Source organism: Melanerpes formicivorus, unplaced genomic scaffold (assembly GCF_026170545.1).
Source record: "Melanerpes formicivorus ecotype bairdi unplaced genomic scaffold, bMelFor1.0.p_v2 SCAF_137, whole genome shotgun sequence".
Taxonomy (NCBI): domain Eukaryota; kingdom Metazoa; phylum Chordata; class Aves; order Piciformes; family Picidae; genus Melanerpes; species Melanerpes formicivorus.
The window spans coordinates 723,991-741,756 of record NW_027142489.1 but is presented as its reverse complement, the minus strand read 5'-3'; the positions used below and the strand labels follow the sequence as shown (position 1 = coordinate 741,756).

The 17,766-nt window shown below is 64.7% G+C and overlaps 1 protein-coding gene across 7 annotated transcripts in view; it reads left to right on the top strand.

Annotated features, from left to right (window-relative positions):
* Positions 1–2,812: 2,812 nt before the first annotated feature.
* Positions 2,813–17,766, top strand: part of CNOT1 (CCR4-NOT transcription complex subunit 1) — a 79,221-nt gene continuing 64,267 nt past the window's right edge. For all 7 annotated transcript variants that reach the window (XM_068168402.1, XM_068168399.1, XM_068168398.1 and 4 more), the window contains exons 1-2: positions 2,813–2,973; positions 12,117–12,392. In XM_068168402.1, the coding sequence (XP_068024503.1) occupies positions 12,291–12,392 (102 nt within the window). In that variant the 5' untranslated portion in view covers positions 2,813–2,973; positions 12,117–12,290. The remainder of the gene's footprint in view (positions 2,974–12,116; positions 12,393–17,766) is intronic.

Here is a 17,766-nt window from a genome sequence, read left to right as displayed (position 1 = left end):
CATCTCTCTGCTTGCCTTCCTGCTGCCCTGACTGTTTACAGACCCTGCCCTTCCAGGACTGTGTTTTCTACCTGCAGAAACTGGGCTGAATAAAATGCTGTCGTGGTGCCGTGTATGGAGTGGCCATGAGGTGGGGGCTGTGGGGCTGGGGAGTGCTCTGGGATGGGGGGCAGGGAGGAAGCTGGGGCCTGCAGCACTGTCCCACCTCCCCGAGCTTGGGTGGGGCAGGGTGTGGCACCAGAGGTGGCCTTAGAGGCTGGCCCCGGGGCAGCTGGTGGAGGCTGCCCTGCCAGCTGTGAGGCCTCACCACCTTCCCTGAGAAGCATGTGTGCACCTCCTGGGGCTCAACAAGGCCAAGTGCAGGGTCCTGCCTCTGGGTTGAGGCACCTCCTGCTATCACTGCAGGGTGGGCAGGAAGGGCTGGAGAGCAGCCCTCAGGAGAGGAACTTGGGGGTGCAGAGCTGGAGAGCAGCCAGCACTGAGCACTGCCAGCCCAGCCCCAGCCATGCCCTGGGCTGAGCCCCAGCAGGGTGGGCAGCAGGGGCAGGGAGGGGATTCTGCCCCTCTGCTGTGCTCTGCTGAGCCCTCCCTGCAGTGCTGGGGCAGCTCTGGAGCCCTCAGCACAGACAGGGACCTGCTGGAGCAGGGCAGAGGAGGCCACAGCAGTGCTGGCAGGGCTGGAGGGGCTCTGCTGTGAGGCCAGGCTGAGAGAGTTGGGCTTGGGCAGCCTGGAGAAGGCTCCAGGGAGACCTCCTGGTGGCCTTCAGTGCTCAGAGAGCCTCTCAGAGAGCTGGGGACAGAGGCTGGGGCAGGGCCACTTGTGCCAGGCCAAGGGGGGATGGTTTGGACTGCAAGAGGGAGATGGAGAGTGGAGAGAAGGAGAAATGTTTGCGAGAAACGAACTCACTGCTGAAAATTTATACCCAGTTTATTATAAAATAAAGGCAGCACAGCGCTGGGCACAGAGCGAGCTCGCTGGAGGTGCACCCCAACAACCCCAGGGGAACTGATACAGACGGCAAACAGACATACTCACATGTTAAACTGAAGTTAGAATAAACCAAACCAGGTTGGAAGAGACCTTCAAGATCATCGTGTCCAACCCTTCAACCAATCCAACCCACCCAAACAGCTAACCGTACACACTCACCTGTTCCCCAGCACGCTCCCACCCCTCCCCATCAGGACAGACAAAACCTGCACCCTTGACCTGGCCAGTCCTGAGACCTGTTGGCGCCTGCCCTTTCTCTCCCAGCACCCCAGACAATACAGACCCATCAGCCCAACGATCCAGGCACCACGACGGGGCCCGCCCGCTCCCCAGCAATTCCCCTCGCGAAAGCCAAATATTATACCCAGCTTCTCACACGTTGGAGCCTGAGGGTGGGGAGAGCCTGGCCCGGGCTGCCCCGGGAGCTGCCCCACGGCTGGCAGCAGCGCAGCTGAAGCTGGCTGTGAGCAGGCTCTCCGGCCGGGGCTGTCCCTGCTGGGCTGGGTGAGCTTGAGAGGTCCCTTTCCACCCAAAGCGTTCCATGCTTCTGCGCTTCCCCTGGCTGTGGCGGCAGAGCCGGGCACGGGGCACAGCCGGGGCAGAGCCCGGCACGGGGCACAGCCGGGGCGCGGGGGAGCAGAGCCCGGCACGGGGCACAGCCGGGGCGCGGGGGAGCAGAGCCCGGCACGGGGCACAGCCGGGGCGCGGGGGGGGCAGAGCCCGGCACGGGGCACAGCCGGGGCGGGGGGGGGGCAGAGCCCGGCACGGGGCACAGCCGGGGCGCGGGGGAGCAGAGCCCGGCACGGGGCACAGCCGGGGCGCGGGGGGGGGCAGAGCCCGGCACGGGGCACAGCCGGGGCGGGGGGGGGGGCAGAGCCCGGCGCGGGGCACAGCCGGGGCGGGGGGGAGCAGAGCCCGGCACGGGGCACAGCCGGGGCGCGGGGGGGGCAGAGCCCGGCACGGGGCACAGCCGGGGCGGGGGGGAGCAGAGCCCGGCGCGGGGCACAGCCGGGGCGCGGGGGGGCAGAGCCCGGCACGGGGCACAGCCGGGGGGGCAGAGCCCGGCACGGGGCACAGCCGGGGCGCGGGGGGGGCAGAGCCCGGCACGGGGCACAGCCGGGGCGCGGGGGGGCAGAGCCCGGCACGGGGCACAGCCGGGGGGGCAGAGCCCGGCACGGGGCACAGCCGGGGGGGTCACACCCCGGGGGGGGCAGCGCCGGGGCGCGGGGCAGAGGCGGGCGCCGCAGCCGCCATGTTGTGAGGCTGCAGCTGCCTGCGCCGGAGGAGGTGGTGACGTTGCCCGGGCCGCAGACAGCGTTCCGGATCGTACCAAGGCAGCGCTACGGAGGGAGGGGGGATAGCAGCGCGGTGCCTAGGCCTGTACCACTAGTCGGGGTGGCGAGGCGCGCCAGGCCAGACCGCACCACCTCGGGGGCCTCCCCCATGACTCCGCGCTCCCTTTGGCGCTCCCCGCCAGTTCCTCTTTCCGCCCCGCTCCTGCGCGGCGCCCCGCGCTGATTGGTCGGCCGCGGGCGCGCATGCGTGTCTCCTGAGGCCCGCCAGCGCCGATTGGCTAAAACCGTACCAAGGCGTCCGGCCGCTGCTTCAGCGCGGAGGAGCGGCCGAGGGCGGAGGTGGGGGAGGACAGGGCAGAACTTCCCCTCTGCGAGGTCGCGCCGCGCCGATTGGGCGGGCCGCTCGGTGCTCGCCGCTCTGATTGGTTCGGAGCCCCACCGGCGGGGCGGGAAGGCCGGCTCCTGCCCCGCCCCGCCGCTCCCTCCCGCCGCTGCTCCCGCCCCGCCCTCCCCCGCCCCCCCCCGCTGGCGTGCCGCGAGGGGACGGGGGAGGGGAAAGGCCGCGACGTGAGCGCGCGACCCCGTCCGCCATTTTGTAGCGAAACGGCGGCTGCGAGAGGATAAAAGCGGCCGCGGGCCCCGCGCCCTGTCCTGCTCCGGCTCCCCGTGCCCTCCCCCCGCCCGCAGGTGAGTGCTGCCCCGCCGCCCGCCCTTCCGTCCCGGGCCGTGGCCGGGCTCCGCCGCGGGGGGGCGGGCCGGGGGGGGGGGGCAGCGGAGGCTCGGCGGCGGCGGGCTGGCGGTGGCCGCGGGAGTCGCGGCAGTCGCGGCGGGGTAGGCCGCGGCGCGGCGGTGCCGGCAGAGGGAGCCCGCCCCGGGCGCGCTTCCCGCGGGGGCTGTAGGGAAAGCGCGTGAGGCCTCGGTGAGCCCGGCCCGGCCCGCGCCGCCGCTCGGCTCCTGCCGCTCTGCGCTCGGCAGCGCTCCGCCCGGGCCCGCGGCAAGAGGGGAAGGGAGGCCCCGGCCGGGGCGGGCCTGGGCTGCGCAGCCGTGCCGCCTCTCCCCTGCCCTGCTCGCCTCTGTGGGGTGGGGGGTGGCAGGCAGAGCCCTGCGGGGCCCTGTCTGGGCTCGGCTGTGCGGCCTGTGTGCCACAGAGCCCCGGGGCGGGCAGGGAGCGACACCTCACCCCACAGCAGCTTGCTCACAGCCACCTCCAGGCATCAGCAGGAGGCTTCCACCGCCTGTGGGAGATCAGCACTGTGGTGAGGGGCCCGGAGAGAGGCCTGCGAGGCGGGGGGCTGCGGTGAGGCAGCTGCTGAGGAAGCCTCCCTGCCGCGCACATGGCAGCGGCGCTGCTCGGCGCCGGCCCCCCGGGGCGAGCCTGCTGCCCAGCCGGGTGGGCTGGCTGGAGAGGTGGTGTGCTCCGAAGAGCAGCCCCTGGGCAGGGCTCCGTTTGTGCAGCGAGGCTGGTGGGAAGTCCCAGCTGTAGCTTCACCAAGCTTCCCACAGCTCGGGCTGTGCTCCTGGCAGCAGTGAGGCAAGGCTGCAGCAGTGGAACCCAGGCACAGCCTCCTTGAGGCATCTTGGGCTGCCTGCTGGGAGCACAGCTGAGGGAGCTGGGGCTGTGCAGCTTGGGGAGGAGAAGGCTCCAGGGGGACCTCAGAGCTGCTGCCAGGACCTGAAGGGATCCTGCAGGGAGGCTGCAGAGAGACTTTGGCTGAGGGGGTCTGGAGCCAGGCCAGGGGGGAAGGGTTTGGAGCTGAGGCAGAGCAGGGTCAGAGTGGAGCTGAGGCAGAAGTTCTCCAGCAGGAGGGAGCTGAGGCTCTGGCCCAGGCTGCCCAGGGAGGCTGTGGCTGCCTCCTGCCTGGGGGTGTTCCAGGCCAGGCTGGGCGAGGCCTTGGGCAGCCTGGGCTGGTTGAGAGCTGTCCCCTTTCAGCTTGGGGCAGATGATCCCTGAGGTCCCTTCCAACCTGAGCCCTTCTGTGATTCAGCTGCTCCTGGGTCCCCCTTGTCAGGAGGAGGCATGGCTCCTGCTCAGGGCAGCTCTCTTAAGCAGGTAAGCAAGCAGGTGTGAGACAGCAGGAGCTGACAAGTCAGGCTTGGGTCACACAGCCAAAGTGCTTCCTGTGTCTGAGGTCACTGCCTTGGTGCTGGCTGCAGGCACAGGCAGGGTGAGCCCACGTGAGGGGAGGGCCTTGGGAGCAGCAAGCAAGCCTCCTTGCTCGTGGGCTTGGTTGTCTTGCCTGTCCTGGTGCTTTGAGTGTGCTGTTAGCTGTGGAGTGGCTCCCAGGGCCTGCTGCCTTCAGGCCAAGCTCATAGCAAGGTGGCTCTCTGCCTGCTGCCTCTCAGGAGGATGCTTGGTCCTCTTTCTCCTTCCAGTGAGGTGCTCCCAGGTAATTACCTCGCTGCTAATTGAGGCTGAGGTGGCTGCTGGGGGTTGGAGTGAGTGGAGCAGGCACTGTGCAGGCACAGCTCAGGCAGGGTGGTGTTCTGTGACCCTGGGGTGGAGCATCACTAAGTCCCTGAGGACCATGGCTGACTCCTCTTGGATTCTGTGACCATCCCCTGCTCTGTGGCTCCTGCACTTCTCTTTTGCCTCTTCCTGAAGCAGTCTTTGGGTGCAAAAACATCACAAGAACTTTGAGGCCAGGTCCCTGAGTTGATGGAGCCATAGAATGGGCTGGAAGGGAGCTCCAGAGCTCAGCCAGTCCAGCCCCAGCTGGAGCAGGCTGCGCACAGCCCTCTCCAGCCTCACCTGGAGTATCTCCAGGGCTGGAGCCTCAGCCACCTCCCTGGGCAGCCTGCTGCAGTGCTCCAGCAGCCTCCTGGGGCAGAGCTTGTTCCTCACATCCAGTCTCAATCTGCTCTGCTCTGAACTTCCTCCAACACAAACCTTCTCCCACAGTGTCTGCCTGAAGAGTGGGAAGTTCCTGGGGATGTTTGTAGCCAGGGCTGAGGGTGGGGAGGCTCTGGCACAGGCTGCCCAGGGAAGCCTTGGATGTCCCCTGCCTGGAGGTGTCCAAGGCCAGGCAGGATGAGTCCCTGAGCAGCCAAGGTCTAGCTGCCCATGGCAGGGGGTGGGAGTGGAGCTCCTCTCAGGCCCCTTCCAGCCTGAGCCATGCAGTGACTCCTGGCTGAGTGTGGAAGTGCCTGCAGGGGCCCTGGGGTGTGCCTGATGCCTTTGAGGAGGGTTCCACCCCTGCAGCTGAAGTGCCCTGAGCGTGTGGGGGCAGCCAGCAGTGCTCAGCACTGTGCCTCCCAGGGCTCTGCAGTCGTGTGGAGGCTCCCTGGGCTGTGCAGGCAGCTGTGCTCCCCTCAGGCAGCTGAAGCAGGAGCTTGGCCTGCTGGCAATGTGCTGGCACTGGAAGGTTTTTCTCTCTAGGCAGGTGTCCTGCAGTCAAACTGAGCTGTGCTGGGATTCAGACCCTTCCCCCTGGGGAGCCCTGCTGCTGGGGGCATGCTGAGAGGAGTGCTGGAGTGCTCTGGGGTGCAGGGCACCTCCAGAGGGCATCCAGACCAACTGCTCTGCAGTCAGCTGGGACATGCCCCAGGAGGGCAGGCTGCCCAGAGCCCTCTCCAGCCTGACACTGAGTATTGCCACAGATGGAGCCTCAGGCCCCTCCCTGGGCAGCCTCCTGGGGCAGAACTTGCTCCTCACAGCCAATCCCAATCTGCTCTGAAGCCATTGCCCCTGGGCCTGGCCCTGCAGGCCTTGGGGAGCAGTCTCTCTCCATCCCTCCTGTAGCCCCCTCCAGGTCCTGGCAGGCTGCTCTAAGGTCTCCCTGCAGCCTTCTCCTCTCCAGGCTGCACACCCCCAGCTCCCTCAGCCTGGCCTCACAGCAGAGCTGCTCCAAGCCCCTGAGCATTGTCCTGGCCTCATCTGGAGCCTCTCCCTCAGGTCCCTGCCCTGTGCTGAGGGCTCCAGAGCTGCCCCCAGCCCTGCAGGGGAGGTCTGAGCAGAGCAGAGGCAGCTCCTGAGCTGCTGGCCAGGCTGCTGCTGGGGGTCTGGCAGGGGCTTAGAGCCTTACCCAGCAAACACACTGCAGGTTGTGTTACTTGAGCTCCTGTGTCTCCCTGTGTCCCCAAGCACTGAGAGCCAGTAGAAGCAGTGAATTACCCCTGCAGAGTACTGAATGAAGGCAGAGCTCAGCTCCAGGTGCTGTGGAAGTGAACTTTCTGTAGGGCTGGGAAGGACTTGAGCTCTGTCATCCCCAGCAGCAAGGCTTAGTCCCCTCCAGGGGGCTGCTGCTGCTCAGCAGAGGGCTGCTTGCTCCCCCCTGGCTTCTGCTGTCACCCTCACCCCCAGGGTTGGGCTCTGCCTTCAGCTGCATCCTCTGATACCCAGCTGGTGCACAGAACCCCTGGGAGAGGTGCCCAGCCCTCTGCTGCCAGGGCTCTGGTCCTCTCAGCAGCACTCTTGGCAGCTCTGTCAGTGCTCAGTGCCCTGTGGCTGGGCTGTGGAGCTCCCTTAGCCTGGGTGGTGCCTGGCATCTGCTGAGCCTTCAGCCTGGGTGGTGCCTGGCATCTGGGGAGAGATTCCTCTCCCTCTTGGAGAGGAAACCAGCTCTCAGGTGGGAGTGGTGGTAGGAGCTGCCCTGCCCCTGCCAGCTGGAGCCCTGCTGTCTGACAGGAGCTGGCAGCAGCTGAGCCTTCTCAAGCTGAAGTTGTTGTGCTCAGCCCTCCCCAGCTGAGGCCTGGCCTGCCTGCACCTGAAGGCAGCAGGTTTGCCCTGGGGCCCCTGGAGGGAGATGCAGCCCCTGAGGTGTGTGTCTCTAAGGGCAAAGGCAGCTCTGCATAGCAGCCACAGCTTGCTCAGTGCTCTGCAGCCTGGGGCTGAGCCTTGGGGGGGCTGGGGGTGCCCTGTGCTCCTGCCTGCCCTCATCACTGTGCATACTGCCCTCAGGCTGCACCACCTGAACCCCTGACCTGCTCTGGGCCTGCTGCTGGGCTCCTCTCTGGCTCTCAGGATGCATCCCATGCAAGCCCTGTGTTCAGAACATGAGTAGGGAGCTGCTCCCTTCAGCTGTCCTCTCCTGGCCCTCAGGTTGCTCTGGCTCTTGTTCTGCTTCCCTGGGAGGGAGAAGCACCTTTGGAGCCCAGCTTGGCTTCTCCCTGCCAGCCTTTGGGGGTAAAAAGTGGCAAAGCTTCCTGGGCTGCCATGCAGGGGCAGCTGCTGGAGCAGAGGGGGCTGGGATGGGCAGTGGCAGTGACCTGCAGGGAGGGTCAGCTGCAGAGCAGGGGCTGCTGGAGCAGAGGGGGCTGGGATGGGCAGTGGCAGTGACCTGCAGGATGGATCAGCTGCAGAGCAGGGGCTGCTGGAGCAGAGGGGGCTGGGATGGGCAGTGGCAGTGACCTGCAGGGCTGGGCCCAGCTCAGTGGTTCAGTGTCTGAGGCAGAGCAGGGGCTCAGGGCAGCCCTGCCCACCCCAGGAAGGGTTCAGGCTTGGGGAAGGATGGCTGGAAACTGTCTGCAGGAGCAGGCCTGGCTGTGCTGGTTGGGGGTGAGCCATCCTGAGCCCCCTGTGCCCATGTGGCCAACAGGACTCTCAGCACTCTGGCCTGCAGCAGCTGCAGTGTGGCAAGCAGGAGGAGGCTGGTGCTGGGCACTGGTGAGGCCACACCTTGGTACTGCTTGGGGCCCTCCCTCCAAGAAGGACCTGGAGGTGCTGGAGGGGGTCCAGAGGAGGCCAGCAAAGCTGATGGAGAGCCTGGAGAGCAGGTCTGGTGAGCAGCAGCCAAGGGAACTGGGTGGTTTAGCCTGGAGAAAAGGAGGCTGGGGGGAGACCTCACTGCTCTCTGCAGCTCCCTGGAAGGTTGGAGCCAGGCTGGGGTCAGTCTCTCCTGGCAAGAGACAAGCAAGAGGACCAGAGGAGATGGCCTCTGGCAGGGGAGGTTTAGGTTGGACATGAGGAGAAACTTCTGCACTGGAAGAGTTCAGACTGGGAGAGGCTGCCCAGGGAGGTGGCTGAGTCCCCAGCCCTGGAGGGGTTCAGCAGCTGTGCAGATGTGGTGCTGAGGGCCGTGGCTGAGGACCAGACTTGGCAGAGGGAGGGGCAGTGCTTGCACTTGGTGACCTTAAAGGTCTTCCTGAGCCCAAAGAAGGCTGTGGCTGTAAAAGCTTGGTGTTGGGGGAGGAGGTGTGACTGCTGAGCTGCTCTGGCAGCTCTTGGGAGCCATGGCCAGGGAAGTGTGGCCCCTGCTCCTGCAGGCCTGCAAGGCAGCTCCTGAAAGCTCTCTCACTGCCTTGGACAACGACCAGCTGGAAGTCTGGGTCCTCTGCTGGAGTCCTGAGCTCTCCAGGCTGCTTTCTGAGCTCAGCTCTGCCAAGGGGCTGCTTTCCCCTGGCTGGCTGCTGGTGGGGGTGCCCTGAGTGCCTGCCTGGGAGCACTGCCTCAGCAGCAGCAAACCTCCCCCAGAGGCTTTGGGTTGCCCCAGCAAGAGCAAGTAGGGAGGTGTCTGCTTGCTGTGCCTGGTGAGACCCTTTCTGGATCCCCCTAAGAGCAGAGCTGAGCTCCTGAGCACCCCAGGAAGCACCAGCTGGGCCCTGTGCTACTGCTGTGCCTGGTGAGACCCTTTCTGGATCCCCCTAAGAGCAGAGCTGAGCTCCTGAGCACCCCAGGAAGCACCATCTGGGCCCTGTGCCACTGCTGTGCCTGGTCCCCTGCCTGCTGCACAGCCCAGGGGCAGCGTGTGCCAGCCATGAGCTCTTAGCTTGTCAGGGGCACAGCAAAGAGCAGCTGGCAGCTCTCTCCCCTCCTCCTTGCTGCAGTTTCAGCCTTGCTCTGAAGTGCATCTCCCAGCCCAGCTGCCTTGGGATCATCTTGGCTGGAAAAGAGCTTTAAGGTTACCAGGGCCAACCCCTGAAGCCTTGGCACTGCTGAATGCTTTCAGCACTACTGCTTCAGAATGGCTTTTTGAGGTGGGGGGGGAGGGGGGTGCCCAAGCAGGGCCTTAGATAGCTTGGGGCTTGTCTGTGGCATGGTTAAAAGGCTGGCAGCTGATGGCTTTGACCTCCTGGATAGGTGCTGCACCCAGCTGGGTTTAAGTCATCTCCCCAAGGAGCTGAACACCTTGGTGGGCTGATGGCATTTGTTGCCCTGGTGTTTTGAGTTCACAGCTCCCAGGGTGCCAGGGGCAGGAAGGGACCTCCAAAGAGCTCCCAGTGCCAGCCCCTGCCAGAGCAGGAGCACAGAGCCCAGCCCAGGGGCACAGGAACACATCCAGCCAGGGCTGGGAAGGCTCCAGAGCAGGAGACTCCACAACCTCCCTGGGCAGCCTGCTCCAGGCCTCTGGCAGCCTCCCAGCCAAGAAGTTCTTCCTCTTGCTGAGCTGGAAGCTCCTGGGCTGCAGTTTCCAGCCCTTGCCTCTTGTGCTCCCCCAGGGCACAGTGAGCAGAGGCTGTCCCTGTGCCTCCCTTCCTGCCCCCCAGCCCTCAGCTCTTGATGACATTGCTCAGCTCCCTCTCAGCCTTCTCCTCTGCACACTGCACCCCCCCAGGGCTCTCAGCCTCTCCTGCCCAGGCAGTGCTGCAGTCCCTTCAGCAGCCTTGGAGCCCTCCCTTGGCCTCTCTGCAGCAGATCCCTGTCCCTCTGGAGCTGGGGAGCCCAGAGCTGGAGGCAGTCTTCCAGCTGTGGCCTCCCCAGGGCAGAGCAGAGGGGGAGGAGAAGCTCCCTGGCCCTGCTGGCCACACTCTGCTGAGTGCCCCCCAGGACCCCCTTGGCCTTCCTGGCCCCCAGGGCTCATTGCTGTGCCCTGCAGAAGTTGTCCACCAGGGCTCCCAGGGCTGCTCTCATGTGCTGCCTGTAGGCAGAGACTGAATCAGCTGTAGCTCAGAGCCTGAGTGAGGGAAAAGCTTTGTGCAGAGGGAGAGAGGAGGCAGCTCTGTTGCAGCCAGTGCTGCCAGCTTGCCCTGCATGTGGGGGGCTGGCCTGGCATGCCCAGCCATGCTGCTGCAAGGCTCTGCCCAAGCCCTGTGTGTGCCCAGCCACCACCTCACCTCTGCCATGCCTCTGCAGGGGGAGGCAGCAGTCACATGCAGGTGGTTCTGCTGGGCAGCCAGGGGCAGGCAAGCAGTGCCTTTGCCTCTGAAGAGAGAGTCCTTCACACCCTGGGCATGAAGCCTGCTGACCTTTGTGTTTTGTTCAAGAGGAGCTTCAAAAGAGCCTCTCTAGCCTTTGACCAAGCCCAGTGGTGCTCCTGGGGGCAGCCTGTGGCTCCCTCTGCTGCTCCTCAGGCTGTTGGGTTGTGCAGGGCTTGCCTGGGGCTCAGGCCTGACCCCATCAGCAGGCTGCAGTTCAGCAGCTGAGGGGCCAATGCCCAACATCCAAATCCCTGCTGCAGGGGAGCTCTGCTCCCTGGGAGCTGCTGCAGGGGGAGCCAGAGGCTGGGGCTGGCTTGCCTTGCTTTGTGCTGCTCGGCCTCAGCTCTGCTGGGTTGGGTTGGGTGCAGCAGTGCCTGTGAGGCAAACCAGGCAGAGGTGGTTGAAACCCAACCTCAATCCACCCTGGGGATGTACTGCAACTTGTGACTGGGGCTCTGGAGGATGCTGGCCTCTCAGTGCTGCTGTCTGCTGCCTGATTCAGGTCATGCATCTTGCTCTCTCCTTCCTCTCAGCCCTGGAGGGGCTGGGTGGGCATCCTCCTGGCAGAGCTGTTTAGCTGCCTCTGCCAGACTGGCAACCAGGAATGGATCAGTGTGGTTGGGTCCTGTGAGCACAGCTGAGCTGGGCCTGGGAGGACTTCACAGCACTGCTTTCTCCTGGCTGCCTCAGCAGGCTCTGAGTGGCTGGAGAGTGCAGAGCAGGGCAACCAAGCTGGGGAAGGCTCTGGAGAGCGGGGCTGGGGAGGAGCAGCTGAGGGGGCTGGGGGGGAGCAGTGTGGAGAGCAGGAGGCTGAGGGAGACCTCCTTGCTCTCTGCAGCTCCCTGGGAGGAGGCTGCAGGGAGGTTGGGGTTGCTCTGTTGTCTCAAGGAGCAACCAGTGGGGCAAGAGGAAATGGCCTCAAGTTGCTCCTGGGAAGGTTTAGGTTGGATATGAGAAGAAACTTTTTCACTGAAGTGGCTTTCAAGCCCTGGAAGAGGCTTCTCCAGGGGCTGGTTGAATCCCCAGCTCTGGAGCTCTTTCAGAAAGGCAGAGATGTGGTGCTGAGGGCCAGGGTTTAGTATCAGGCAGTCTGAAACCATAGAATCATAGAGCTGCCAGGGCTGGAGGGGAGCCCAAGGCTCAGGCAGCTCCAAGCCCCTGCCATGGGCAGGGACACCTCACCCCACAGCAGCTTGCTCACAGCCACCTCCAGCCTGGCTGCAAACACCTCCAGGCAGCAGCAGGAGGCTTCCACCACCTCCCTGGGCAGCCTGGGCCAGGCTCTCACCACCCTCCTGCCCAACAACTTCTTCCTCACAGCCAGTCTCCAGCTCCCCACTTCTCCTTTTGCTCCTCTCTACTTTTGCTGGGGGTGTTCAGCCTGGAGAGGAGAAGGCTCCAGGGGGACCTTAGAGCAGCCTGCCAGGACCTGGAGGGGGCTACAGGAGGGATGGAGAGAGACTGCTCCCCAAGGCCTGCAGGGCCAGGCCCAGGGGCAATGGCTTCAGAGCAGATTGGGACTGGCTGTGAGGAACAAGTTCTTTACTCTGTGGGTGGTGAAACACTGGCACAGGCTGCCCAGGGAGGTGGTTGGGATCCATTGCAGGTGAGGCTGGAGAGGGCTCTGGGCAGCCTGATGCAGCTGGGGCTGTCCCTGCTGGGGGCAGGGGCTGGGGCTGGCTGAGCTCTGGAGCTCCCTCCCGGCCCTGCCCGGCCTGCGCCGCTCTAACCAAAACCTGCTGTCTGTCTCCTTGCAGGTGCCATGTTTCAGAGCAGAGGAAGCCAACTGAGGAAGAAGAGCTGAAGCAAGCAGGCCAGCAGCAGGCAGAGGCCACCTGGGGACACAGAGTTAGGCTGTCTCTGGGGTGACTAAAGGGGAATAATGGTGATTTTGCGCCGGGCTCGGCCGCCTGCTTCCGCCCCGACCAGCAATGAATCTTGACTCGCTCTCGCTGGCCTTGTCTCAAATCAGCTACCTGGTGGACAACCTGACCAAGAAAAACTACCGAGCCAGCCAGCAGGAAATACAGCACGTGAGTCAGCTGCTGGGGGCTGCCGGGGGCCTTGGGCAGGGGAGCAGCGGGGGGGAGGCTCCCTGCCGTCCGGGGCGGCGCTCCGGCCTGTGCCGCGGCTGCACCCTGTGCTGCTGCTCCTGCCGGGTCCTGGGGTGCAGCAGCTCACAGCTGAGGCCGCTGGCAACTTGGGATGCTCCTACTCAGCTGCCTACTGGTAGTAGCAGGATTCATTACTGCTAGGAGAGAGGTTGTAGAGTCTCCTGTGGAGAGCATAGCCCACAGGTCAAGGGAGGGGATTCTGCCTCTCTGCTCCACTCTGCTGAGCCCACAGCTGCAGCTCTGTGCCCAGCTCTGCAGCCTCTGTGCCAGGAAGGCTCTGGAGGGGCTGGAAGGTGTCCAGAGCAGGGCCAGGAGGCTGAGCAGAGGGCTGGAGCTGCTCTGCTCTGAGCACAGCCTGAGAGAGTTGGGGTTGTGCAGGCTGCAGAGGAGAAGGCTCCAGGGAGACCTTCTGGTGGCCTTCCAGGAGCTGCAGGGGGCTGCAGGAAAGCTGGGGAGGGACTTTGGAGGGGGTGAGGGAGGGACAGGCCTGGGGGGGCTGGAGCAAAAGGAGAAGTGGGGAGCTGGAGATTGGCTGTGAGGAAGAAGTTGTTGGGCAGGAGGGTGGTGAGAGCCTGGCCCAGGCTGCCCAGGGAGGTGGTGGAAGCCTCCTGCTGATGCCTGGAGGTGTTTGCAGCCAGGCTGGAGGTGGCTGTGAGCAAGCTGCTGTGGGGTGAGGTGTCCCTGCCCATGGCAGGGGCTTGGAGCTGCCTGAGCCTTGGCCTCCCTCCCAGCCCTGCCAGCTCTGGGGTTCTGTGGAGACATTCAAAAGCCTCCTGAATGTCTTCCTCTGTTACCTACCCTGGGTGATTCTGCTTTGGCAGGGGGCTTCCAACCCCTTCCAGCCCCTCCCATTCTGTGCTTCTGTGGACTGCTGCTTTTGCAGGGGGCTGTGCAAAGCTTTCCTAACCCCTTCAAGGGAAGTCTTTAGCTTGTGGACACTCCACTGGAAGAGGAGGCAAAATCTGGTTAGTGGGCAGAGCTGTTGCACTGAAAGCAGGAGGCTGTGCTTACCACAGCTCTGATGGAAGTTTTTGAGCTCCTCATCTCTTTCAGGGAGGTGTGGTGCTGAAGCCAAGTGAGCTTTCCTGGCCCTGGCTTCTCAGAGGGCAGGCAGAGGAGCTGCAGGTTGGAATCCAGCTGTCTGACACCTGGGAGAGAGTTCTGCCAGATCCATGGATCCAGAGGATGGGCTGGCTTGGAGGAGAGCTTAAAGCTCACCTGGCTCAACCCCCCTGCCTGGGTGCTTCCCCCCAGCCCAGGTGGCTCAAAATGGATAGGATTTAGGGAAGAATCCTGCTCTAACTGACCCCTGGGGAAACAAAAAGCCTTTGGCTTGCAGGATGGACTCAGAAGTGTTATCTGCAGCTGAGTGCTTAAGAGGAAGTGAATGTTGCCAAGCCAGTTGTAGGAACTGGTTTGGCTCAGTCCCCAGAGGACAGCTGGGCCAGGTACATTCTGCTTCCCCTGCACTAGAGCAGGCCTGCAGGGGTTTGGAGCAGATCAGGAGGGCAGAGGTCTCAGGCAGAGGGAGTTCCTGTTAGCAGCTGACTCCTTGGTGCATTCATTGCTTATCTTGAGGTGAGAGGGGGTCACAGCATTGACTGCTTCAAGTGACAGCCACTGCTGGAAGGGATCTCATGAGTCAGGGAGGTGGAACACAGCTCTTCTGAGTCCTGTAGGCCCCACAGCTCTGCAAGGCCTAGCAGCAGGGGGCTCCTCGGGGCTCGCCTCTGCCCTTGCCATCACTGCTGGCCTCAGCAGATGCTGCTTGGAGCAGAGTGTGGCTGAGGCATGACTCAGATAACCTACACAGAGGGTAGCAGATGGGGCTGTGGGCGGGGGCGAGGCCAGGGGTGAGGCTGGGCTGTGGGCGGGGGGCGAGGCCAGGGGCGAGGCTGGGCTGTGGGCGGGGGCGAGGCCAGGGGCGAGGCCAGGGGCGAGGCTGGGCTGTGGGCGAGGCCAGGGGCAAGGCTGTGGCTTGGGCCGGGGGCAGGGTCGGGCTGTGGGTGGAGGCGAGGCCAGGGGTGGGGGCGAGGCTGGGGCTCTGGGCGGGGGGCGAGGCTGGGGCTGAGGCCGGGGCTGTGGGCGGGGGCGAGGCTGGGGCTGAGGCCGGGGCTGTGGGCGGGGGCGAGGCTGGGGCTGAGGCCGGGGCTGTGGGCAGGGGCTGTGGGCGGGGCTGAGGCGGGGGCTGTGGGCGGGGCTGAGGCCGGGGCTGTGGGCGGGGGCGAGGCTGGGGCTGTGGGCGGGGGCGGGGCTGGGGCCGGGGGCGAGGCTGGGGCTGTGGGCAGGGGCGAGGCTAGGGGCGAGGCCGGGGCTGTGGGCGGGGGGCGAGGCTGGGGCTGTGGGCGGGGGCGGGGCTGGGGCCGGGGGCGAGGCTGGGGCTGTGGGCAGGGGCGAGGCTAGGGGCGAGGCCGGGGCTGTGGGCGGGGGCGAGGCTGGGGCTGTGGGCGGGGGCGGGGCTGGGGCCGGGGGCGAGGCTGGGGCTGTGGGCAGGGGCGAGGCTAGGGGCGAGGCCGGGGCTGTGGGCGGGGGCGAGGCTGGGGCTGGGGCCAAGGGCTGAGGCCGGGGCTGTGGGTGGGGGCGGGGCTGGGGCTGTGGGCGGGGGCGAGGCGGGGGCGAGGCTAGGGGCGAGGCCGGGGCTGTGGGCGGGGGCGAGGCTGGGGCTGGGGCCAAGGGCTGAGGCCAGGGCTGTGGGCGGGGGGCGAGGCTGGGCCGGGCTGTGCTGCCATTCAGCTGCTCCAGAGCTCTCTGAGGGCCAGGTCATTCCTGGTCCTTCATGACAGACCTTCCACTCACTGTGCTGAGAGGCTTGTGGCAGTAGCTCAGTGTGTTTGGTTTAGGACAGCTCTCAGCTTTCAGGGGTCAGCTGTTCCCATCTCCACCATCCCTTCTCTTCCTCTGAGCATCCTGGTGTTGCTTCACTCTTCATCCTGGTCAGAGCACCAGGTCCCTCCCTGGAGGACAGGCCCAGCTTGCTGGCAGCCTGGGGCAGGTCTGCAGCTGGCTCATTGGGGTTGCCTGGGTGACTTGCCTGCTTTCTGAAGCCTGAGCTGAGCAGCAGGGCTGGTGCTCAATGCAGCTTTGCTGCCTTCTGCCCCAGTCTGAGCATCCTGCCAGCTAGCCCTGGTGGGGATGGCTGCCCTCAAAGACAGGGCTGTCACCACAGCTGCAGTGGGCTGTTTACCCTGCAGTGATGTCTCACAAGCAAACATGTTCCAGCTCCTACTCAAGCAGCAGATCTGTATCCAGCACTTGGCAGCCACTGGGGTGAGTGGGCTGTGAGGGAGAGGGAAGCTGAGTGTCAGAAACAGCAGAAGAACTGAGATGAGAGCAGTCAGAAGCAGCAGAGCAGCAGCAGACAGGGCCTAAAGCAAGGCTGTTTGTCTCCTTGCACCAGCAGACAGGGGTGTCTGGGGTGAGGCAGTGGATGTGGGAGCAGGCAGAGCTGCTGGTTTGTGCTGGCACATGTCCTGCCTGATGTGCAGCTGGGGATGGGGAAACAGTGGCAAAACATCTGCCAGGAGATGAAGGTTGGATTTACAGTCACAGAGTGGGTTGGGTTGGAAGGGAGCTCCAGAGCTCAGCCAGTCCCAGCCCCTGCCCCCAGCAGGGACAGCCCCAGCTGGGACTGGCTGCCCAGAGCCCTCTCCAGCCTCACCTGCAATGGATCCCAACCACCTCCCTGGGCAGCCTGTGCCAGTATTCCAGCAGCCTCCTGGGGCAGAGCTTGTTCCTCACATCCAATCCCAATCTGCTCTGAAGCCATTGCCCCTGGGCCTGGCCCTGCAGGCCTTGGGGAGCAGTCTCTCTCCATCCCTCCTGTAGCCCCCTCCAGGTCCTGGCAGGCTGCTCTAAGGTCTCCCTGGAGCCTTCTCCTCTCCAGGCTGCACAGCCCCAGCTCCCTCAGCCTGGCCTCACAGCAGAGCTGCTCCAAGCCCCTGAGCATTCTCCTGGCCTCCTCTGGAGCCTCTCCAGCAGCTCCAGGTCCTCCCTGTGCTGAGGGCTCCAGAGCTGCCCCCAGCCCTGCAGGGGAGGTCTCAGCAGAGCAGAGGCAGAATCCCCTCTCTGGCTCTGCTGGCAATGCTGCTTTGGCTGCAGCCCAGGCTGGGATTTGCCTTCTGTGCTGCAGCCTCCCCCTGCCTGCTCCTGCCCAGCTTCTCCCCCACCAGCACCCCCAAGGCCTTCTCCTCAGGGCTGCTTTCTCTCCCCTCTCCCCCTGGTCTGTGTTGATAGTGAGGATTGTTCTGGCCCAGGGTTGTTGGTTGCTGGTGGGGTGGAGGAGGTGAGGCAGTGACTTAGAGCTTCTGCCAGTGTGGGTTTCATTCAATCCAAGAGAGGCTGTGCAGGTAGCTGAGGGTTAGTGAGAAGAATGAGCTCTGCCTGGAGGTGCCTCACACAACAAGCTGCTGTAGCCAAGAGTTAAACTGGAGGCAGATGAGAGGTGCTGCTGACAAACACTGCTGCTGAGATGCAGTAAGGAGTGATAGGTGTTGCAGATCAGGGAGTGCGGGCCATCTGCTCCTGACTGAGGGGCAGGACTCAGCTGAATGAGCTCTACTGGCAGGGAGCAGATTGGGTGGAGGCTCTCAGCTGCAGGTATTGATCTGTGTTGGGGTAAAGCTTGCTAATGAGTGAGTCTGAAGTGAAGTTTTGTCTTGAGATAGCAGGAAACACTTTGTCTAAGAGGGAAGATTCAGACCAGATAGAAGGAGAAATGTTGGACAGTGAGGGTGGGGAGAGCCTGGCCCAGGCTGCCCAGGGAGCTGGGAGCTGCCCCATGGCTGGCACCATGGCAGAGGTTGGTTGGGGCTGTGAACAGCCTGCTGTAGCTGCAGCTGTCCCTGCTGGGTGCAGGACACTTGGACTGGCTGCCCCTGCAAGTTCCCTTCCCACCCAAACCAGCCTGGGGCTCTATGGAGATCAGGCCTGGGGAGCCCAACCTGCCCAGCAGCAGGTGCAGGCAGTGTGCTCCTGCCCAGTGGGCAAGCAGAAGGTGCAGGGGGGGCATGCTGAGGAGCATCTGGAGCCTCTCCTGCCGGCAGGCACCCAGGGGCTGGGCACAGAGCAGCACCACCCCAGTGCTGCCCAGCCAGGGACAGGTCCAGACCTACCTCCAGGACAGATTGTTTGGGGCTGTCAGCAACCTGCTCTGGCTGCAGATAGCCCTGCTGGCTGCAGGGGGCTGGGGCTGGATGGCTTTGAGAGGTCCCTTCCAAGCCCAGAGCAGTGACAAGCAGGTCAGCCCTGAGGAGGGGGACAGCAGGGAGGCTGCCTGGGTGCTGTGGGGTGGATT